Source organism: Dothidotthia symphoricarpi (assembly GCF_010015815.1).
Source record: "Dothidotthia symphoricarpi CBS 119687 unplaced genomic scaffold P153scaffold_15, whole genome shotgun sequence".
NCBI lineage: Eukaryota > Fungi > Ascomycota > Dothideomycetes > Pleosporales > Dothidotthiaceae > Dothidotthia > Dothidotthia symphoricarpi.
Window position 1 is genome coordinate 868,863 of NW_022985022.1, and position 22,415 is coordinate 891,277.

Consider the following 22,415-nt stretch of genomic DNA (forward strand, 5'->3'; position numbering starts at 1 on the left):
AGATCACAAGAAACACGCATGCACAAGCGAGATCGGTGTTCCACCGTGATAGACAAGCTGCTACTATGAGGGTGTATGGATGCACAGTCATCAGGGTCTCGGCGTGCACACGGCTGTGCACCGTCGGCTGCCATCTGCTGCGGATCGCCGACTGTTGAGTGAATAGCAGTGCAGAAGAGGGCCTGCCAAGTTGATTTTGCCCAAACCTAGCTATCTCTTTCGTGCTGAAGTTGGTGGCTTTAACAAAGTATTCATTGTTGCAAGAGACTACCTCATGATACATACCTCGATTTGAGTCTCAAACTTGTCATTCAGTTTCTTGATCTACGCTTTTGATTATATGCGCGAAGTTCAGAAGAACTAGTTCATTGGAACCTTCGTCCCGGAGGCATCGACATAACTATGTCTTTTCACATGGCGACCTTGTCGACTACTTCTTTACAGACGGCAGTCGATATGGAGACGCCAGTAGAACATCAAACACCGATGGACTGGACGCCTGTGGAAGGAAGCACGCCTTTCAGCTCTAACAACAATCACGACCCCATGGCCTTCATCGTCGCAGACTTAGCATTCGAATGCGAGAATGCCTTCTCGCGTCCATCTTCTCTGACTTACAGCGGAAACTCCCACTCTTGGAACGCGTTGCGGCAAGAAGAGTTGAACAGAATACGGTCCGTGTCTTACGGTAGTGGAAGCGGAGACTCGAGCACATCATTTGAGATGAGCAATATGGAACCTCGCGGACGAGGACAAGCCAAGCCAGCGGATCAGCAAGACTTTGTGACCAATGTAAGGGGTTTCCATAAGCCGTTCTATTCTTCGAGTCTGAACTCGAGATATCAGAGTGGGGTCGTGGACTCAGCCGTCAATCTTCCTAGGCGCCCAACGAGTAACCATACCAGCACAAGGAGCCTTTTGAGAAAGGTGTATTCGGAAGAAGACGAGCCTGAAGACCATGTTCCAAGGACAATGAGTGGACAAGCGGAAACCACATTACCGACAACGCCTCCATACCCTTCAGCAGCAAAAACGGCGGTCATCATGATCTCCTTATATATTTCTATCTTCCTCGTCGCGCTTGACCGTACTATCATGGGGCCCGCGATTCCGGCCATCACGAATCAGTTCAACAGCATGTCCGACATTGGCTGGTACGGCAGTGCGTATATGCTTACATCATCTGGCTTCATCCTTCTCTATGGAAGAGTATACACCTTTTTCCCCACGAAACCCGTGTTCTTATCTGGAATCTTGCTCTTCGAGATCGGGAGCGCCATCTGCGGTGCTGCGCAGACGAGCATGGTGTTGATCATTGGACGAGCGGTTGCTGGGCTGGGTAGTAGTGGAATTTTCACCGGCGCAATCCTGATCATGCTGAACACAGTGCCGTTGCACCGACGACCGATGCTGCAGGGTTTATTCGGAGCGTGTTTCGGGGTAGCGAGCGTAGCTGGCCCATTGCTGGGTGGTGCATTCACGGGAAGTAAACTGACGTGGCGTTGGTGCTTCTACATCAACCTCCCATTGGGAGGAATCACGATCCTGGTCGTCATGTTGCTTCTGAAGCTAGAAGAGGAGAAGCCAAAGTTGAACAACTGGAAAGACACCGTCAGGCATCTGGATCCGCTCGGTACAGTCCTGTTTCTCCCTGCGATAACCTGCCTTCTGCTCGCGCTAGAATGGGGAGCGGCAGAATATTCCTGGAACTCGCCACGGCTGATTGCACTACTCGTCGTGTTTGCAGTGCTTTTTATGGGGTTCGGCGTATGGCAGTACTTGACAAGAAACACTACCGCGACGGTCCCAGCGAGGATTCTCCTTCAGCGCAGTGTGGCGTTTGGCGGTGCCTCTCAGTTCTGTGTAGGAGCAACCATGCTCACAATCTCAATTTACATCCCTCTCTGGTTTCAGGCGATTAAAGGGACTACGGCGATGCAGTCTGGCATCAACACTATCCCGCTCGTACTGTCCGTCGTCGTGGGCTCAATTCTATCAGGAGGACTAGTGCAGCGCATTGGATATTACACTCCCTTCATGATTCTAGGTTCTAGTTTGATGGCCACTGGTACTGGCCTAATCACAACCTGGAACATGAATACCAGCAGTAGCATGTGGATCGGCTACCAGGTCATCCTAGGCTTTGGCGTTGGCTGCACGATGCAGCATCCGAATCTGGCAGTCCAGGTCATTCTACAGAGACAGGATGTTCCCATCGGCACAGCGATCCTATCACTTTGCCAGACACTAGGCGGTGCAGTGTTTGCAGCGGTCGGACAAAACCTGTACATTGATAAATTCTCTGACAGTCTCCAACGCATCAAGGGTCTCGACTCTCATGGTATCTTAGACGCAGGTGCAACGGAGCTGACAAAATCGGTCCCACCAGCGCTACGGCTACAGGTTCTCGAGGCATACAATAACTCCCTCACAAAGGGCACGTTTTTCGCTGCACTCATTGTGGCTTGCTTTGCCGTCCCTGCTGCTCTGGGCATGGAATGGCGAAGCGTCAAGGAGAAGCAACAACCGTCCGCTACGCAAGATGAGGAGAAAATAGAGTCAATCGCCCAGCAACGTCTCAATGATGTTGCCCTCACGAGAACGACCACCCAACCCAGCATGACCCAAGAAAGTGAACCATCGCTGCTTGCCCCACCTCCTGCAGTCTGGAGGAGAATGTACCGGTCTAGTGGTCAATTCTCGGAATGGATGACAGCGAAAGTGAACCCTGACCTTCGTGGCAATCTGCCGAGAGCTAGAAGATGATATATCTTGGATCGATGACTGGATCACGGCATACGTGTATCAATCACAGATAGAATGAGATACAATGTGCATGGGTAGTTCCTGAAATCGTATATAGATTGCATCAAATATTTGGTGGTTGGAGTTCAGAGGTTTAGTCTGAGTATTGCAAGGCTGGACATCGTGGTAAGGTTTCGAGCTCTCACTCGTTTTCATCTCATCAGATTTTACGATAGAATGCGAAGATATGTTAGTAACGTAATTTGGAAAACACTTGTGTTACACTTGAAACCGTGGGTGAATTTGCTGCAAAAATAGGCGTCGGACGTCAGACATAAAAACCTAATGCTATCGAGAAAGGGTACGCACTGGATGATCTATTCCTGACTTGCCAATTCTACTTTTGATCGAGATCCAATTTTGGATTCTGCGTTTGTTCGGATGCATAGAGATCGTCAGTCTGACATGAGATGCTATCATGGCACTGGTCAGCTTTCTGATCGTTCGTTATCTTACTGCTGTGCAATGTCAGCCCGGAAGCTGATGCTCCATTCCGGGAAGCGGGTATGAGAACAAGTTTCCGGTAGAGCTCAAAATAAGTAAGTGGGGGCATTGCGGAACGCTGGCGATGTTGTTTTGACTTTAGCACCGACAAGACTCTTTGGCAATTATTTTCGAGGCGATAAAGGGTATGGAGTTTTACGAAATCAGCTCTGAAGTGGGCGAGAGATCCGCATTTAGCCATAAGCGACATGAACATCAGGCAATCCAACAGCACCATCGCAGCTCATTGTTCCTCCACGGTTCCCCACACAAGGTCCTGTTCGCTGCGCACTGCTTATCCAACAATCGGAGTCCCGATATTGCCGTTATCTGAGGCTCGATGGCAGCTGAAGGTTACATGGAGGTGTCCGGACCGGAAACCTAAACTCACGCTCGTCGACTCCGATACCGTGACGGCATAGTGGTAACTGCAAAGCGTATCCCTAGTCTCGGTTATGAGCTTTCTCGGTATGAAGGGGATTGGCTAAGCATCTTGTAAGCCTGATAGGTCTAATAGAAGACCACGCAGATCCTTGGGCAGCCAAGTCTCAAGCGCATCATATAAGGGGCATTGCAAGAACATGCAGCGATGAATGTTGATCGAAGTGCCAAGTTCTTCTCGAGGTTATTCTCCTTTATTAAATCGAATATCCTAGCTCCTTAACGAGGCCATACATCTCCCAGTACTATGACGCTCGACTCCATTCACATCGTGCTCAGTGTAGCATGGCAAGATGCTGGTGATACGACGCGAGCTATTGCAATGGCTATTGCATTGCGGGATATGTGCCCACCAGGCATCGATCTCAAAATCGACTTCTTGTCGTGTGGCTCTCGTTTCGAGTACCAGATAACAGATGCCGGTTTCAACATCGTTCCGGCACAACCTCGCGTGGGAGGCGTATCAGTTGCACATGACCTCGGATGGGATTGGCCTGAGTTCTTTGGCTCGGAAGAGATCGCAAAAACGTTCATTGAAGGCCAGCTAGCAGCCTTCAAGGAACTAAAGCCAGACATTGTGTTTCACGGGATGTGGGCGCCTGCATCGATTGCCGCACGCCTTTTGAAAATCCGGACAATCAACTTCCTGCCTGTTCCACTTCATCCTGGGGCCTTCGCGCATGGCCTCGTTCGCGATCTTCCAGATATGATGCCTCTGTTCACTCGCCTTCCTCGACCGGTCAGACAAAGATTGGCCTGGTGGGCCAGCGGACTGATGGTCAAGGCACCCATCTTCCGTCAGCAGCGTCTGGGAGCGGCGGCAGCGGCTTGTGGATGGCCAGTCAAAGGGCCGATCTCGCTCTTTGATATGAATATGGCGGACCTCAACATCGTCAATGATCACCCCATCTTCCATCAAGAATACTTGCACCGACTCCCAAAGAACATCGTTCTCACTGGCCCGTTGTACGCCAGGAACACCTCAAAACTCGATGAAGATATCGTGAATCATTTGACACGAGGATCTGGACCGTCTATCCTGGTGACAATGGGTTCTTCCGGCACCGAGGACTTCTTATTTGAAGCCATCAAAGCGTTGAAGATGAACAAGGAGGACAATTGGAACGCCGTGGTTTTGGCCTCAAAGTCCATATGCTCAATCGACAAGGCCAACGAGATCGCGGATGGTGATCTCCGTCTCCTAGTGACCGATCGGTTCATTTCTGCGCCTGCTGCAAACGCCCTTGCTGATCTCATCATCACCCACGGAGGCCAAGGAACTGTTCAGTGTGCCCTAGCAGCAGGGAAGCCCATTGTTGGAGTTGCACTGCAAGTCGAGCAGCAGACCAACTTGGACAACGCCATGAATGCTGGAGCAGGAATTCGTATACAAAAGCAGTTTTGGAATGCCAAAAACATCCGCTCGACGGTGCATACTGTATTGAAAGATCCGTCCTATGCGGCGAAGGCTCGAATGCTGACCAAGACGTTGAACTCCATGGACGGGGCAGAGACGGCGGCTGAGGTTATGTGGAAGTTCATTTTGGAAGAGCCGGTCGAGAAGGCGTAAAGTTAACCTTGTGTGAAGACCTCAAAGGGTCGTGATAGTAGCTGAAATCGTTGCGTGACGAGCCCGTTTTGGGCAGAGGGTGCATTAGTTTCAATATCCGCTTCTTCAATCTCGAATAATCATGAAATCAACCATGTGTCTAGACGTGTTACGCTCCAAAGAAAACTGATATGGGTATGGAGATTGTTGACGTGAAGCATGATCATGGTAAAACGCAACACTATTGACGTCATCCATTTTTTTGTTTTGGTTTCGATTTCTTTGACATGCATCAACAAGATCTTCCCGTCAGTTGAGATCAACCTCTCGCTCCACTCAGAACGTATTGTCTTCTTGTTCAAAGCCTTGAAAGCTGTATGGACCTTCCACCTTGTTCGTGAAACAAGCGTATGAGAATTTGGCATTGCTGGTGGAGCACATAGATTGAGCAAGAGCTGTACGATTTAGCTCCTTTTATCATCACACTTCTGATAGCTACTAAAAGTGCAATGTACATAAGAACTCGTCAGTGCAGGTATCGGAAGTTCACTGCTTCCTTATCCATCTTGCCTGCCAGAGTAGTCACCCTCACATGCTCTGGAATTATTCCCTGAATAAATACCAATGATTGTCGGGATAGTGTACAATACTAGTCTACAAGCTCAGCGTTCCATAGGGTCCGAAATCTGGCTGCGAAGATATCGCAGGCTCATCTAGAAACCATGGAGGAGGGAATAGCACCACCAAGAGAAGCCGGCTGATCCTGTCAACGGATATATGTACTTGCACGGGCGATGATACTTCACGTTGAACTGGTGAAACATCTGGAAGTTGATCTCCACAGAACAAAGTTCTCCACTGACACTAAGATCACCCATCGTTCCCGAAGTTCAAGCATAATCATTACCCTTCGTCATCGGCGATCATTACAAAATGTACAAGCGCTGAATGACAATATTATCTGGCAGCGGCGATATAACGTTGACGCGAAGAAACGCTCTGCAGTGTAATGTAATGAACATGATTGGGGTGACTGCCATCCTGAACAAAATGTCTCACTGCCCACTTCGCGACCGAGTCACCAAGATCCTGGTTGAGCCTATGTACAGTGGCCCTGATCTAACTCATCATGCGAGAAATTAGGCGCTGCCAGGTGGCACGAGCAGAAGGCATTAATAACATACAAGACTAAAGCATCGCCTATACATAGCATATGAAGCTCCCGAAACAAGCGCTCAGTTTATGGGTGGGGCTTATGATGACTGGCTCAGAAGTTGCAAACTACCCTAGTACGAAAAATGCCGTCTTCTCCATCTGATCTCTCAAGTCGATCCGAACCCTAAGTCTATCTTGTATGGGAATTGCCCCGAGCAAGAATTGGTGCGCACGTTGGAAGTTCTTCCCAAACTTGCTTATAGCTTCAAAACGATCCAATATCCACTTTCGATGACCCAAGTCGTCAGTTTCCAATGCTACAATAAAAAGTGGCCACGCGACTCTGATGATAGCCTCGTCGCCATCATGTTCATAGCCTTGGCAGGCGAGATTCATTATTTCCTCAACTGCACACTGTTGTCGTTCGCCTAGCGGTTCATCGAAGGCAGTCAGACGATCGAAGTCCAGGATCACAGCATAGTACATGGGAACAATGGCACGAACGTTGGCGACGAGCCGGTGACTGTTGTTTGTGTTTGGAGACAACTCGCTGGCGACCTCTAAGAGCTCTACGAAGAGATCGCCCACCTCAGCAATGGAATTGCCGACGTCAATCGAATTTTGAGCAGCAGCAGGAGAACCTCTGCGATAGATCGTTGCAAGTTGTGCAGTCATAAAGCGCAGCTGTGCGCATGCACATAGCAAAGCGTAGATGCTGCGGTTCTCGACGTCATCGACCAACTCGTTCTGTGGATACGCATCGCCCCATGCCGTACGATAGAGGGAATTGGAATAACGATGGAGACGAGTGAATGTCTTCACGGGATCCTCCACTTGTACTTTAGGTGTTGAAGTGTCTCCAATCATCAAAGCGAGAATGGTACTGTTGACTTGTCCGCCCACGCCAGACGACGCTGCTGCTGCATCAAGCAAAGCTATCCAGACCAAGACACGCGCTGAGTAGACTGACATCTTAGATGTCGCTTTCTCCGTCGAGTTCCCCAGAAAACCAGAAGTCCTGTTCACCGTACCTGGCTTGCGAGGAGATAAAGTCAGAAGACGTCCACCTTGATGTTGTAGTAGTGAGGATATACCCTCGAGGTGGTGGACGTAGGCTCTACATTCTGCATCGCCAAACTGTTGCTCGTACAGAAGCATGAGCCACAGAGTGGTGTATATCGAATCAGTATCTTTGGCTTTTTCGGGCGAGGTGATAGCCACAGCCATCAATCTGAGAGCAGTGGCATAGTGCCGTAGGGAAGTTTGTCTTGCGGTGGGCCTCAGGCGGCGGAAATCCATTTCGTGCAAACCGATAGCGATGACCATGTGCATCACCATTTCTTCCTGTTGCGCGATACGGAACATCAGAGAGATGAGGCCGTAATCGGGGTTCTTGGTATGGTGAGACTCGGCGAACCCCGTGCGAAAGTAGGCAATAGCCTCTTTGTCCTCAGTCGACAAGTTCCGAGACCAGGCGCCAGTGACTATTGGTAACCCGATCGGAGATGCTGGTAGTAGATTGGTAGTATCATTAGGTACATCATTGGCGGCCTGCACTATAACGATGTCTTGTGAGGCCCTGCGTCGTTCGGCAAGCGTGGGTCGGGGCGAATAGTCGCAGCTCAACTTGTGCTTCACACATCTTCCACATCTTGGCCGCTGCTGGTCACACTTTTTCTTTACCTTCTTGTCCCGGCATATCCAGCATCCATCACGCGATCTTGAGCTAATTCGGCCGCCTGTAGGTGGAGAGTCAGACGTGGGCCCAGGCTGAACCTGCTCTGCCAATAACACAGTTGTCATGTTCCGAGATACACAGAAAGTGGAGACGATATGGAGAGTTTTTGGGAAAGGCGAACTTCAGGGGACATGCCACAGAAAGAGAAGAGTGTCGAAGATAGCGTGAAGTAAAGTCAGCAAAAGCGGGGAAGAGCCGTATCCGATGAAATAAGCGCTACGTGGTGAAAGGCGCTTCGAAATAAGCGACACATCTGCGGCTGCGTCTATCACAGCAGAGCACGGGCAGTATACCGAATAAGCGTTCAGCGGTAAAATCGAGGCCAGGGTAACGTCTAGAAGCGATGCAAGGTTAGAAAAACAGGGTGTTGTTCGTCATGATATCGCAGCCTGCAACAGCTGCGTAGCTACAAATATGTGTAGGGAGACCTACTATCAGCTCACAATCAAGCCCTCTTCATTCATTGTGAAGCTTTCTTCATAAAAATCTACAATGGCCGTGCCAACCGGGTCTACCTTATCCGGTGCTGATGAGCTTCGATTATTTGGTCGAAGTGGCGTCAAACATCTGATCTTAGACGACAATGATTTTGAATCAGTATTGGAAAAGGCTCGTTCCACTATCATCTCGACCATCGACGCGTCGAATTCAGAATTGCGTAAGATTAACAGAGCTCTTCACTCAAATCCCGAAACCGCTTACGAAGAACACTTCGCCCACGAAACCATCACGACATATCTGGCATCGCTTGATTTCAACGTTCATAAGCACACTTATGGACTCAAGACCAGTTTTGAGGCCGAGTTTGGATCGGGAGGTCGCCTCGTCATTATCTGCGCGGAGTATGATGCACTACCTCAAATCGGCCACGCATGTGGGCACAATCTGATTGCTACATCCTCGATTGCGACATTTATCGCCACTGCCGAAGCACTGAGGGAACATGGCATCGAAGGCCGTGTGCGTATTTTGGGAACCCCAGCCGAAGAAGGTGGAGGTGGGAAAGCTAAACTGATTGACGCTGGTGCTTTTCCCGTAGAAACTGCTGCAGCCATCATGGCACATCCAACATCTGGACATCAGATATTCCACGAGCCTGGTGGGTTCAGCGGGCTTGCTGGGTTCAAGCTGATTGCAAGCCACAAGTTTCGTACCGAATTTAGGGGGAAGTCCGCACATGCAGCTGGTGAGCCTTGGAACGGGGTGAATGCCCTCGATGCAGCTGTTGCGGCGTACAACAATATTGGGCTGTTGAGGCAACAGATGGAGCCTGATGAGCGCGTCCACGGCGTTATTGAAGTTGGCGGTACCGTTCCGAACGTGATCACGGACTATACAAGGATGAACTGGAACGTGCGAAGTCCAACGATTGAAAGAGCAGACAGGTTACTCTTACGAGTGAAGGATTGTATCGAGGCGGGTGCAAAAGCGACCGGGTGCAAATTGGATTACATTGCGTGAGTGTGCTCCACTTTGGCGTCCATTCCTGGACTTGCTAATACCGATTAGCTCTCCAACTTATCTCAACCTCCGCGCCAACAAGACACTGTGCGAGACATATGCTCGAGGCATGGGTGCCATAGGCTCGAGGGTGATGATCGATCAGGAAAAACCAATGAACGCATCGACAGATATGGGGAACGTCTCTCATGTTGTGCCTAGCTTTCATGGGGCATTTGTGATTCCAGCCGCACCCGGTGTATCGCTACACAATGCATCATTTGCAGCCCGTGCTGGCACGGATGGGGGCCATCAAGAAGCCTTGAAATGCGCGAAAGGAATGGCGATGCTGGCAGTGCGAGTATTGATGGACGAAGATATTGCGCGACGGGCCAGAGAGGATTTTGAGCGGGACGTATGAAAATGTAATGGATGTCTCCAAGATGCTTGTATGTTCGTGCTTGTTTCCCAGGAGATGTGACGTCATATTCTAACTCCATGAGAATATTTCCTTTTCGTTTTCGGTATTTCGGTCTGTATGATACTTGATTCAAGGGGCAAATCCGATAGATCATATAAGTTAATAGCCCAAGACGAGGAGTTGGACGAGCGAAGTTGGTGGGGTCTGCGCCCACGCCTTGCTTGCTGTGTCAACCGTGAAGCTCAACCTTTTGCATCGTTATAGACATATTGAGATAGGGTTACTGCAGGCTCTGATAGTATGTCGGCGCTGTCCGCAACTCTTCCTCACGTGTGTGTGTGGTTCGAAGCGAGAGTCACCCAAGTGACCTCGAAAAGCTCGACCGTGGGGTCATGTTACGAAGTCGCGATTATGGTTCTGGAGAAGAACGCAACCCCTCCTTGTACCCGTTATGATCGCCAATCGACACGCGAGTGATCTGCATGGGTAAGACCAGCTTTCCTCGATACTTTGCAAGTGATAGCCGCGCAGACTGGAGCCGCCTCTGAACCGTTTAACTCCTCACATTCGCTGGTACGATTCTGGCCTCTTCCAATCCGCCCGCCAGCTCACGCTTTCATGTCTCGATCCGGCCAATTTTGGTCTCGAGACACAAGATCAGATGCATGAACTCCACATTGTCAGCCAATCAGCGCCCGCTACGTTGACCAGCCTAAGCGTATCCGGGTCACCGCCTTTGACATAGATGCAGAGCCACCTGGGCTGCGCGGGAGCCCGAAACATTAGTTCACGTTCGTATAAATGTCGGGTTGCCCCAGATTTGTAAAGTTTCGAGGCTTTGTTTAGCGACCGCTTTTGTAAATATGGCTGAACTTCCACCTGTTCCTACTACGTACCGTGAAAAATTAGCGCAATTCAAGATTCTAGAGGAGAAGAGGTTCGAGCTGATCGAGGTGCGTGATCATCGCTTGGGCTGAAATATGGGCCTCTGGCTGATCCCAGGGTGAACAGGAGTTGTTGGAGAAACTCGAAAAAACCGAGGCCCGGCTCACCCAGACGGAACTTGACCTCACCTCAGAACAAAGCGTCCGTCGGACACTGCAGGCGGAAGTCGCTGAAGCAAGAGCATCGTTGCAAACCGAAGTGGCTGGAGCGAAGACGAGAGAAGAGGCTCTCGTTCAGAAACAGGTTAGATACATTGCATCAATGCTATATATCTAGCGCTGATTCATCGTAGTCACGGCGACCGTTCGTCCTGGCCCTCATAGATGCAGACGCAGACGGCTTTCTTGTACACTCACTTCCCCGCATTCATCTACATGCGGACTGCAGCCTGACATTGTGCAGTTCCAGGACAAATACATCACGCGGAAAGCGCAGGGTGGTGAGGCTCTGGCCGACGAGCTGCTCATTCGGATACGAGAATATCTTCGCCCACTATACGAAGATGCGGATACATTGGACATAATAGTACGAGTGTATGCCAATCTTGAGGGTCTGGCAAACTTCCTCGTACGACAAGACAAAGTCCGAAACCTTGGGCAGCTCCGCGCCTTCTCCACGGGCTTCTGCGGTCGAATATCCAGCTTCGACTGGATTGATGTAGGCGTTGGTAAAGAAGGCAGTTCAGGCAGGAAAGTACGAGGTCAGCAGCAGCAGCAACCTATACCATACGTTTTGATCGGAGGACTTACTTCTTCCCAGAAAACCTCTCCTTCTACACATCAAACTCGCATCTCCGCCATGTAATCCTCGGTTGCTCACCAATCGACCTTCCGCCATCCCTCCTCTCAACCCTACCACTCGAGAAAGTCACTCTGATCGAATCTCTACCGATACCCGCTGCCTTCGCAACACTTCCGCTGAAGATTACGAGATTTACAACTTTATTCCCTCCACCACCAGCACCCAAGCCAACACGAACACACACACAAGGACGCGGCAGTGCGCAACTACAGCTCATGCAACAAGACGATGATGCAGGCGGATCCACATGGCTGGTCATTCAACCCGAGAGAAGTGGAAGCCAGGGCCGTGAGCGGGAGCGGGAGCGTGAACGCGAACGCGATCGGGACAGGAATCGGGACCGGAGAATGAGAGGGGGGAGCGATGATGAAAACTCAAGTCTTAGTATCTCGATTGGCCCAGATAACACAGTCAATGTTGATAGTGGGCGGCGGCGACGATTGATGGGCTAGTCTTGGTAAATAAGAACAAGCACGTAGGATTCAAGGGCCATGGCAGGCTATGGCACATTAAAGAATAACACAGTACTGATATTACTTGGCGAGCCGTGCGTTATGTTTTGTTGTCTTTTGAGCGCTCCACAGGTTGTATATCTTCTGCCATCTTCCAAGATACTGTAGAATTGATTTCGGTCTATATACGCCAAATCGAAAGTAAATGTACATTGCACTGTGTGTTTGTAAGAAGCATATGGATAATAATACAAGTATTATCAGGTTATCATATGGGAGAATGATTTCGTGAGTAATTGATGCAGACAAATATAAGTACATAATTCCCTTTGCGTGTTCAACATCACCTGGTTTTTCCCAAGCATCCCACTCTATTCAACCTTCTCAACTTGCACTTTGGGCTTCCGCTTGGGCTTGCGAGTTTTAGTGTCATTTGTCTTGCCTTGAGACTTTTGCTTGATAAACAGGTCTTCATTAAGCTCCTGGGGCGCAAGTCCCTTCTCCTGAAGGGTAGCAAGCACAGATTGGTTCACCTTTCCAAAGTGATGCGCTCTCCAGGGTGCTATCTCTGACGGTTTAATCCACACTTTCCGACCTTCGATTTCGGTCTCGTGGAGAGCCTCCATGGCAGAAGTGGCACCTTCCTTGGTCTCGAAGTCGATGAAGCATAGCAGACGGGGACTTGGCCTTTTGTCGCCGAGGAAAGGAGACAGGCCGCTGATAGCTTCGATTCCGTACTTGTCGAGATGTTTATGGAGGATCTCCCGTGACGCTTTTTGGCGGGTGCTGGTTATCCCGTCGCCCCAACCCGGAGTCATCACGGAGAACATTACGCGGCGGCCTTCAAGAAGAGGCTTGATGGCCTCATGCGGAGCTGCATCATCTTCATGTAGGAAGTATCGACTCCCACTCGTCTCAGAGTCTGGCTGCCAGCCTTGTTTCCAAACAAAGCCATCCTTGAGAGGCGTCGAGACAGTGACTGATTTCTCTAGGAGGATCTTTCCATTCAAACGGTTTGCAGCGTCCTGGGCCTGTTTCTCGTTTGCCAGCTCCACGAAACATATTGTGTCGTTGTGAAAGGTGAAACGGTCAAGCCTTAGTTGCATCCTCTTGCTGCCGGACTGTAAGAACACATGACGTAAAGAAGCTTGAACATCAACCAAAGGGATTATTGAGAAACGTACATGTCAACCCCCGCCTTTTGAAGGAACGCTTCGATTTCCGATTTTGTAGCTCGTTTGGGAAGCATGAGTAGAGCGAGCGACCGTGCACGTTCCGCCTCTGAGCTGGGTGTTTGAACATAACCTTCCAGAAATCGTGCCCCTGCTGTGAATTGTCGTTGTGGGATAGCGACTCTGGATGCTAGGAGCATTGAGGTGGTCGGACGTGATGATGCAAGGCCTCCAGAGAGAAATGTGCGGCACCGCGTGAAAGCTCTAGGTGCTGCCATGATGATTGTGGGTGCACAATTCGAGACAAGTAGGTAAAGATTGAGGATAATCGTTATAGTTGAGGGCAATAATTTGTAGTGGCATAGCAATTGAGTGGGTTTGAAGATGCTGATGGCGTGCAGAAAAAGCGGACGCACGGACGGTTCGCCACGTGAGCACTGGAATCTTTCTTTGACGCGTTCATTCATCGTCTTTTCTATCACGTAACATCATGGATACGCTACCCGATCATAAGTCCGGATTTCGTGATGAGATGCACAGGAAGAGATTAAAACAAGGGAAGAGAATTCATACGACGAGTAGGTCTTGAGTACATATCATCAGAAGTCTATTCTAAGCCTTCGCCCGGAATTGTAGCATTGGCCCGTCCTTCTTGCTAGCAAACACATCTTTGATCTGGTACTCGGTCGTCCTTGTCCTGCCAATCTCTAAGTCCTGGCTGCCGCCGCCCAGCGATGTACCCGGTGCGATTCTAAGATCGTACAAGAACATCACACGTGCAATCGTTACTGTCAACTCCACATACGCCAGTCCCTTACCAATACAGCCTCTGGGTCCAATGCTAAAAGGGTTGTATGCTGACTGCGCATGCGCAAGTCTATCGTGCAGAGGATTGACGGAAGGATCGGCCAGCCAGCGTTCGGGGAGGTAGTCGAAAGGACGAGGGAAGTAGTCGGGATTGTGGTGAATGGCATAGATTGGAACACCGAGCTCGACGCCGGCTGGGAAATGACGGCCATCAACGTCCATACCACCTGCGAGGATTTGGCGAGGCAGTACACCAGCCACGGGAGGCGTCATGCGCATTGTCTCGTCAATACAAGCGCGCAGGAATGCGCAACCACTGAGTCTAGGTCCAGTCACGATTTCCTCCACATCTGAGAAGGTGTTGCGGATCTCATCGCAAAGTCTTCGCAACGCAGTTGGGTTGTGTGCCAAGTAAAAAAAGGTTCCAGACATGGCCGTTGAGGTAGTGTCGGAGCCAGCAATGATCAGCAGGTTGGACTCGCCCCATAGCTCGTCCATAGTGAAGCCCTTGCCGGTCTCAGAATCTTTTGCATTGAGCAGGTAGTAGAAGAAATCTTTGCGGTCGACGTCAAGGCCAAGTTTCGTCCGTTCCATGGCTTGCCCTTTGCTGTACTGCATGTATTGCGCACGTTGACCGGCAATTTTGCGGAATAGGAGTTTGTCGAGGTGCCAGTTGTGGATTGTGAGATGGGTGCCGCACTGCTACTGTTAGTACATATTTTCCTTTAAGATATGAAAGAGAATACCCACAATCAGATGACGATGCGCCGCGTTGCCGACCAGATCTGTCGCAAACCGATTCACAGGACTCTCCAACATGCCGAACGCCTTGCCAAATACGAGATCACCCATGATGTCGAAGACGAGCCATTCGCACCAATGGGCCGCGTTCCACACGCCGTTCCACGCCTTCTCGTCGGAGGTTCCTGTCTCAGAAGATTGCTGCTCAGCCGTCCGCCCCAGTAGTTCACAGCCCACCCTCACGTTAGCGAGTATGTACTTTTCCAAACTCTTGATGGCGGCATCGCTGAATGCATGGCTCATGACGCGCCTCTTTCGTGCATGCTGCAGCTTGTCGATGGAAGAGTGCACACTGACAGCCTTTGGTGTGCTGGGAAAGGCCTTGTAAAAATCCCCCTTGCGGACATTGGCGCGGAATCCGTAGATGGTCTTCAGTGCTGTGGCCGTGTTGACGGAGAGGAGATTGGGTCCGAGGCGGACGTAGGGACCGTATTGGACATGTGCATTGTGGAAGGCGAGATGACGGGATCCTTTGTAGGCGTAGTAGGCGAGGTATATGTCTGTTATCTTTGCGAGGGGTGGGCCGGGGTACTTGGCGAGTGGGTGCAGAGTCAATCTGTAGAGGATGACGGCAGATATCTGAGGGATGTCGGTTGGTTGATGCAGGGAAGATGGGTAGCGAGGACTTACGTAGAGGAGCAGGGCGCCAAACAGCGATGCCAGAAGGAGCAACGGCGAGGTTAAGAGCGAGGCCAGGATGCTGGAGACGTGGGGTGCCATGTTGTCCACGCGTCAACGTGACTTTGGATAAAGGTGCTTGTGTTATGTGAGTAGTAACATGGACACCAAATAACCGTGCTTGAGTTCGGACAATCTTGGAAGCAGATTGAATATTGTATTCCAGAGTAGCACAAGGCGTTTATATACAAGGGCAGCATGTCTCCCATGGCCAACCGGATTCCCGCAATACCCAGCAGTCGATGCAGTTTGCTGATGTGCAGGTAGGCTAACGGCGCGGGCAGCTTGGAAGCAGTCGCGTGCGCGTGTTGCTGACGGGGAAGGTTAGGTATATGGCGCGGAAGACGACGGGTAGCGGCGGAAGGTGGATTGTAGATATGGAAGATGGTCACGTGCAGCGGCTATCGAAGCGAAGAGCGGGTATCTGGGGCTGGCTACTCCCCTGACGCGCTGGCGAGGGCAGACTAGCAGCACCGCTCCTGAAGGCTGCCAATGTAAACGGCGACGATGCTGTTGGCCCGCCTGTCGCACCTCGCTTGCTTTGCTGCCTCTGCGCATGCCCTGGGCTCTGCTCTGCCAGCGTGCCATGTGGACGGGCGCACTCCCGACGAGGCTCCCGACGAGGCGTGCGCGCAGCCCATCAGCCACGTCGTCGCCGTCACGCCGGGCTCCTTGTACGCGGCCAAGATAGGCTGCCGGGACTGCGAGGTCGTCGAGCGCTACGGGGAGGAGGGCGCGGAGCGGAAGCACAGGGTCGTCAAGAGCGACTACGCCCTGTTCTTCAACGTCAGCCTCGCCCACGACAAGCGCACCGTGCTGCTCAACCACGAGCCCGTCTTCCCACACCTGGCCACGGTGCCCGGGCCGCCGCGCCTCTACGCCACGCAGCTGCGCCCGACCTTCTCGTACGCAAACCTGTCCGCCGCCCTGGCATGCCCGAATCCGTCTTGTCGGCAGGCGTTTTTCCAGCACATACAGGCCGAGTGCGTCGAATGGTGCTACGACCTCGCCCTGGGCGCCATCTCGCTCGACTACCTGTACACGGCAGCGCCGACTGACGCCCACGCCGCGGACAGAGAGAGCCCCGCCGACGCCAAGTACTGGGAGCTGGCTCTCGACGCCATCGGCGGCTCCGACGGATACGAAGACGATGCCGTGGCCGTCTTCGACAAACCCGAGCAGAAGATGCTGCGCGTAGTCGTGGCCGGCACAGAGGCCAAGACAGAGACACCCCAGCCCGGGAGCAGCCTGTTTGGCTCTGTCGGGGACGAGGACAAGGTCTACGAGTACCGCATCGTCGACGTTGCCCTGGCCCCGCGACGATACCGCTTCCCCGCCAAGACGCCCCGCACCGTCTGGCAGAGCATACGCACCTTCTTCGGCATGGACATATGGGACCACGACGGTCAGCTCGTCTACCTGTCCCGCGAGTGGGGTGACTGGGGCAAGAAGGGGACACTCCGCGACATGTTTGGCCACTTTGTTCATTGGCACTTGTGGTCCCTGGTGTGGATCATCGTGGCAAGTACAGTGGGAGGTCTCGTCGTGCTTTATGGCCTGTACCGGCTCGTCTTGCTAGTCCTGCAGCAGCGGGAGCTCGCGAGATGGGACGGCATGGATGCTGTCTGGGAACAGGTGCGCCGGGAAAGGACCGACGAAGAAGAGAACGCCTTACTGCACGGCGCGTATCGGGACGATCCTGGCGAGGAAGGTAGTACGCACCCGCCTGTTTACTCGGATGAGACTCACACCATGAAGCCCCTTCCGACCAAGCCCTTGCCCGAGAAGCCCTTGCCTGACGTTCCCCTCATTGATGCAGAGTAGTACGACTTCGCAGGTAGACATATTAGTTCAATGTATATACTTTCCACCTTCATCTTTCTTCCTCATGCCTTGCCCTCCCATGCCTTGGTCAGATAGTCTTCCAGTCCCGTGAACCTATAGTCGGGACACCTCCCATTCCACTCATCCGTCACATCCCACGACCCATTCAAGATGCCCTGGAAAAACATAACGACAAAGTCCTTGGAGAACTGCTCGCGATCTGCGTCCGGAATCACCGGATGGCTTACCTGCGGAACCCAACTCGTCGAAAACACACCCTTCTTAATGTCCTCGCCACGCACATGTTCAATCTTCCACTCGCCCCCGCGAATCTTCTTCCCCAGCGCAACCAGCTCGTTGATCGTAGTGCGACACCCGCGAATCCCACCAACCGCCGGCCACGCCTCCGGATCCTCGAGCGCCCTCGCCAACATCGCAGAGTCGTCCGCAATCGCAGTGAGAACCATAGGCTGGTCCCCGTCATCAAGCACCATCGCCCTTCTATTCTCGTAGTCGACAAAGAACGGCCACGTGATCAATTCCGGCGACAGCGAATATGGATGCGCAAAGTAGTCCATGAAGATACTCGGCTGGAACAGACAGTACTGCATCCCCCCCAACTCCCCCTTATTCTTCAGTTCAGCGAGGTACCGCGCGATCTCGTCTTTGTTCGCATATGGCGGTACGCCCGAGTTGTTTTTGATGCCCCACTCGCTTGGGGCAAAACGCTTCACCCCCGCTGCCATACTCGCATGGATGAGATTCTTCTGCACAGTGCAGTCTGTGTCTAGATGCACGACTAAGAAACTGAGGCAGACGTCGAAGCCACCGAGAGCTTTAGTGAGGGATGCGCGGTCGTGGTAGTCGACCGTCTTATACGACACGTCTGGGCTTGGTTTCGAGGGTTGCGACCGTGTGAAGATGGTGATTTCATGTTTGCCTGAAGCGATTGCGACGCGGAGAATCTCAGTTGCGACGTCTATGCTATGTGTTTAGTAGGTTGGAAGCACGAGTACATGCGTGTATAGTAAGCTATCGATAACCAGAGTATGAAATAACTTAGGATTACATACTGCCTGTGCCTCCTGCTACAGCAATCTTGACCATATTGTTATAATTTGGATGGTGTGTCGGTCCTGGAAAAGAGGTTGATTTCGATAGATGAATAAAGATTGCTTGATAAATAGGTAAATATTCAACATGCAGCGAATCGACAAAATTTAGCTACGGTGAACACCGGCGCCGAAACCTACAGACCGCTTCCTCAACTGCCGCAGATTACAGTGTAAATGTGCCGTGCCGGATGCAATGGGCGGTTCTTCTTAGTCTGTTTGATTGGGCACATTGCTACCCAGAGGCTGTATGTGGCTACATTGGAACGCATCCGCCCCAGTTCTCTTATGCAGCTATACAAGGAACCCAAGTAGACAAATATGAATGACTGCCCTGCCAAGCTCAAGACAGCTCCTTAATACTATGACCTGGAATACTTTGCGGTGAGACCGATATTCCTACACTTACGAAAAGAAACGGCTCGCCATGTATGATACGACCAAAACCAACCCCACCATGACTCGCCGCTCATTGGATGGGCTCAGATGTTCAGATGCCTCAGATTGTCCTGTACGTATACGTTTATATATCCTATATCCATAGCATGGCTTCGATTTGAAGAAATGGGTCTACAAAGCATTCCGAGAAATTCGTCCGGCATTAACCACACCATATATAATCTGACCTCCCGCATCAATGCCCAATACACGCTAGTGTTTTCCGGAATGCAATGTGACGTGCATTCTAGTAACCCCATTATACTTCGGATTTCGGCTTTGCTTCTGTATTTGGTGAGTAGCTGATAAGCGAGTCATGATTGTGATTGCGTTGGAGGAAGATAGTTAGTGACTTAGAGCAAGGTGGGAGTTGAGGCTGATTTTCACTTTGCCATCATAGGAGGCCCAGAGGGTCATTTCCTGGCATGTTTACATTGCAGTAGCATGAAACTGAACCAATTCCGACGAACGGCAAAGTTATAGTAAAATCGTTTTAGTATTTGTTCTAGTCTGCCAAGATGGAATATTTCAAGGCTCTACGTCGAGTCATATGGGCAAATAAGGGAAGAGGTATCGCAAGTATCAGATTTGAAAACATGAGACAACTACCACACATACACTCCTAGGTCGATCACCGCCTGACACTGCGTCGACTAGAACCTGTGTAAAGATGTCTTGAGGTACCGCCACGAGTGTTCTTTACAGTATTGGTGGAACTGTTTCGACTGCTCTTCACGCCCATACGTTTGAGAACCTCCCACTGAGGTCGGGAGTGGACAGATGAACACCCTGGAATAGTTGAAGGCATGGACGAAGGAAGCTGTCCAGTGCGAAAGTACGACAAGCGACCGACGGGAGGGAAAGGAATTGCCGAATGTGACTGTGTCTGTTCCTGTCGCAAATATGACGGTCGATTCAAGGAAGAACCGTATGCGCTGGCGCCGAGACATGACGATTGTCCTGACTCTGGCCTAGTGATGAAGCCCCTTGAGTCAAGATTGCGACCTTGATTATATGATGCGTGTAGCACTGGCTCTGCTGGTTGTTGTGTACGACTGTATTGGATAGGTTCGTTATTCAAATTGCGAGGTGAGTCAAAAAACGAGAGTCCGTTCAGACTCTGTGGCTCACGTCTATGAGACTCAGGTGCTTGAGGTTGGCGGTTTGGACACCGATAGGTCTCCAAATAAGTGGAACTATCCCGTGGCTCAGCGATCCTGGATTTGGAAATGCTCGACGAGTGATGCTGACTGCTCTTGAAAAAGGGACTTACTACACTCTCGACCTGATGGCTGAGTTGTTGATACCTTCTTGGCGCGGGGGTAACTGGATTCAGGTTTGACTCATTGTAGGTTTTGCTGAGACGAACATCATCCTGGTGGGTTCCAAGTACATTTGTGACGCGAGCGGCTGAGCAATTAGGTGACTGGCGAAGGAACGCATGTCCTAGACCCCATGGTTTTCGATTGTCAGAATCATAAGAATTACGCTGATCTCGGTAGATATTCGTAATTGCCCCGTTCACCTCGATGGGCGGAAGACCTCCAGGCGTGGCTTCGCGAGGATCTTTCAACCCAAGTTCCATCCCTGTATCACGGGATAGACCATCCATCAGATGTATGTAGGACGGCTCCGTGGGCAAGTGAATTGGAATGCACTCTTCTGGCTGTTTGCGCATTGCAACAGGCGACGAGGCTCTGAATGTGAAATTGGGGCTTGTACCATTAATCCTTGTATTCGAGAAAAGTCCGGCTTCTCGTAGATGTGTGGCCCGCAATGAACGTTCGACTGGCAATGCACCCGACATGTATAACGCATCGTTGTAGGCGCCATGACAGGTTGGTGGTTCCTTGTCATCTGCAGCTCGTGAAGCCGATGTGTTTTGCCATCGTCCATTGTCGTACATCTGAATATCACTGTCCGCACTACAAGACCTATCCAGTGGAGGTGTGGAGTGACTGTGAGACAACTTCTTCCTCAGGCTTGGGAAGATCTTGCGCATCGAGCGCATCCTGGACATTGGTTTTGATGGAGGAGGCATAGCGTCTCGGCTACTAGGTGGAACAAGTTGCATGTTCGTGGGGAGAGGAGAGTTCAGGCGTTGTCGCTTCAGTGGACGCTGAGTATGCGGACTGGATCGTGCGGTCTCGTCCTTGCTCGCAGTGTGCGCGGACCTGCCCGCCGTACGACTTGACGTAGTCTTACGTAGCGACGTGCCTGGTCGATCTGCGGACTCGCTACTGTCATATTCGTCCTGGAGGGCAATACGTCCCGAAAAGTTGGGTATCGGCTCTAGCGCCATCGCAAAGCCAAGTTTTGCAAGCCGGTCCTTCATTTTCTCGTTTTGCCTGTAGACAGGTCAGTCAATGTGCAAGATGACACTAATAATAACATACCCGATCAGCATAGGGACTAGCTTCATATAATGCTTGATCGCAGGCTTATCCCTTTGAAAGGTTTCAAAATCGCGGAGGTCAACCTCAATGCGGCGGTACTGTTCTACCTCCTGCTCGAGTTCTTGCAGCCGTGTCATATCAACCTTCAAGGTCTGGGATTTCTCGAATTGGTGTTGTGCGGCGCGTAGTCTCTCGTTCTCCTTCTGCAGCTCAAGGATTTCTGCATGCTCTGCCGACGCAAGGTCTTGCATGCTTCCCAACTTCTTCTGCGTTTGCGCTAGCTCATCCTGGAGCGGCTTCTGACTTGCATACGTGTTTTGGCAATACCGTATAAGCGCAACGTACTGGAACTGGTCACAGTGAGTAAGGGTGCAGCGTCACTGTTCGCATGTGACGTACGCGGAGTGCTTCGATCTCTTTCCCGTTGCCGTCGAGCCTGATGGGAGGTGTAACAAACCAGGCTGCTGGAATCGCAGGATCACATTCGTCTTTGTGCAATCCGCGAAGGGAGTAGAGGTCTCGGATCTCGCCGTCATCCTTCTCCTTGGCGCACACTGGGCATGGCGCTTGCGGTCGTTGTCCAGCCGGGTGGAAAGGTGGTCCTGTCGGTGCCGTGAGTCAACGCGTGAACACAGTATGTGATGTCATGAGCTTCCATGCGGACTCACCTCCACCTTCCAGGTGACTGCCACAGAAGACGTGGCAGCAGCTAGCCAGGAACAACCTGGAGACACGGCGCTCCTTGGGGTTGATTCCGTCCGAAAGACCCTGGACTGTCTCGCGGTCGCCTTCGTAGACGTCGGCGAATGTGGCACAGCAGATGGAACAGGCGTAGATGAAGTTAAGGGGCGGGATGCTTGGTTCTGACGGTGCCTTCAGCGGGTCTGAAGTCATAGTGGTGGTCAAGTTGAGAGACATGATGGCAAAGAAATTGCGCACAAGGTTGAGGTGAGGCTC

The 22,415-nt window shown here is 51.4% G+C and overlaps 10 protein-coding genes across 10 annotated transcripts; 5 read left to right on the plus strand and 5 right to left on the minus strand.

Moving 5' to 3' along the window:
* Positions 1–972: 972 nt before the first annotated feature.
* On the plus strand, positions 973–2,766 carry P153DRAFT_295493 (MFS general substrate transporter; the record flags this gene model as incomplete). Its single annotated transcript, XM_033664034.1, has 2 exons — positions 973–2,107; positions 2,141–2,766. 2 exons carry the CDS (start codon positions 973–975, stop codon positions 2,764–2,766), a joined length of 1,761 nt encoding a protein of 586 aa, XP_033521769.1.
* A 1,235-nt stretch (positions 2,767–4,001) lies between these two features.
* P153DRAFT_368686 (glycosyltransferase family 1 protein) lies at positions 4,002–5,382 on the plus strand. The gene has a single exon (XM_033668577.1). It carries the CDS (start codon positions 4,052–4,054, stop codon positions 5,297–5,299), a length of 1,248 nt encoding a protein of 415 aa, XP_033521770.1. The 5' UTR covers positions 4,002–4,051; the 3' UTR covers positions 5,300–5,382.
* A 1,021-nt stretch (positions 5,383–6,403) lies between these two features.
* Positions 6,404–8,272, minus strand: P153DRAFT_424630 (uncharacterized protein). The gene has a single exon (XM_033672496.1). The coding sequence runs from the start codon at positions 8,234–8,236 to the stop codon at positions 6,560–6,562; it is 1,677 nt and encodes a 558-aa protein (XP_033521771.1). The 5' UTR covers positions 8,237–8,272; the 3' UTR covers positions 6,404–6,559.
* A 148-nt stretch (positions 8,273–8,420) lies between these two features.
* Positions 8,421–10,021, plus strand: P153DRAFT_368688 (bacterial exopeptidase dimerization domain-containing protein). Its single transcript, XM_033668578.1, has 2 exons — positions 8,421–8,505; positions 8,604–10,021. Exon 2 carries the CDS (start codon positions 8,664–8,666, stop codon positions 9,630–9,632), a length of 969 nt encoding a protein of 322 aa, XP_033521772.1. The 5' UTR covers positions 8,421–8,505; positions 8,604–8,663; the 3' UTR covers positions 9,633–10,021.
* A 793-nt stretch (positions 10,022–10,814) lies between these two features.
* On the plus strand, positions 10,815–12,467 carry P153DRAFT_368689 (uncharacterized protein). Its single transcript, XM_033668579.1, has 5 exons — positions 10,815–10,985; positions 11,044–11,220; positions 11,270–11,323; positions 11,380–11,677; positions 11,737–12,467. Exons 1-5 carry the CDS (start codon positions 10,896–10,898, stop codon positions 12,228–12,230), a joined length of 1,113 nt encoding a protein of 370 aa, XP_033521773.1. The 5' UTR covers positions 10,815–10,895; the 3' UTR covers positions 12,231–12,467.
* Positions 12,468–12,601: 134 nt separating this feature from the next.
* Positions 12,602–13,602, minus strand: P153DRAFT_295453 (uncharacterized protein; the record flags this gene model as incomplete). The annotated part of the gene is made up of 2 exons (XM_033664031.1): positions 12,602–13,343; positions 13,415–13,602. 2 exons carry the CDS (start codon positions 13,600–13,602, stop codon positions 12,602–12,604), a joined length of 930 nt encoding a protein of 309 aa, XP_033521774.1.
* A 355-nt stretch (positions 13,603–13,957) lies between these two features.
* Positions 13,958–15,842, minus strand: P153DRAFT_368692 (cytochrome P450). Its single transcript, XM_033668580.1, has 3 exons — positions 15,641–15,842; positions 14,960–15,589; positions 13,958–14,908 (listed from the first exon to the last, which is right to left on the minus strand). The coding sequence occupies exons 1-3, from the start codon at positions 15,728–15,730 to the stop codon at positions 14,015–14,017; spliced, it is 1,614 nt and encodes a 537-aa protein (XP_033521775.1). The 5' UTR covers positions 15,731–15,842; the 3' UTR covers positions 13,958–14,014.
* Positions 15,843–16,195: 353 nt separating this feature from the next.
* Positions 16,196–17,512, plus strand: P153DRAFT_387930 (uncharacterized protein; the record flags this gene model as incomplete). Its single annotated transcript, XM_033670700.1, has 1 exon — positions 16,196–17,512. One exon carries the CDS (start codon positions 16,196–16,198, stop codon positions 17,510–17,512), a length of 1,317 nt encoding a protein of 438 aa, XP_033521776.1.
* A 62-nt stretch (positions 17,513–17,574) lies between these two features.
* P153DRAFT_387931 (NmrA-like family protein-like protein) lies at positions 17,575–18,619 on the minus strand (the record flags this gene model as incomplete). Its single annotated transcript, XM_033670701.1, has 2 exons — positions 17,575–18,491; positions 18,586–18,619. 2 exons carry the CDS (start codon positions 18,617–18,619, stop codon positions 17,575–17,577), a joined length of 951 nt encoding a protein of 316 aa, XP_033521777.1.
* A 945-nt stretch (positions 18,620–19,564) lies between these two features.
* On the minus strand, positions 19,565–22,352 carry P153DRAFT_321149 (uncharacterized protein; the record flags this gene model as incomplete). The annotated part of the gene is made up of 4 exons (XM_033665134.1): positions 19,565–21,410; positions 21,459–21,808; positions 21,858–22,060; positions 22,127–22,352. The coding sequence occupies 4 exons, from the start codon at positions 22,350–22,352 to the stop codon at positions 19,694–19,696; spliced, it is 2,496 nt and encodes an 831-aa protein (XP_033521778.1). The 3' UTR covers positions 19,565–19,693.
* Positions 22,353–22,415: the final 63 nt, after the last annotated feature.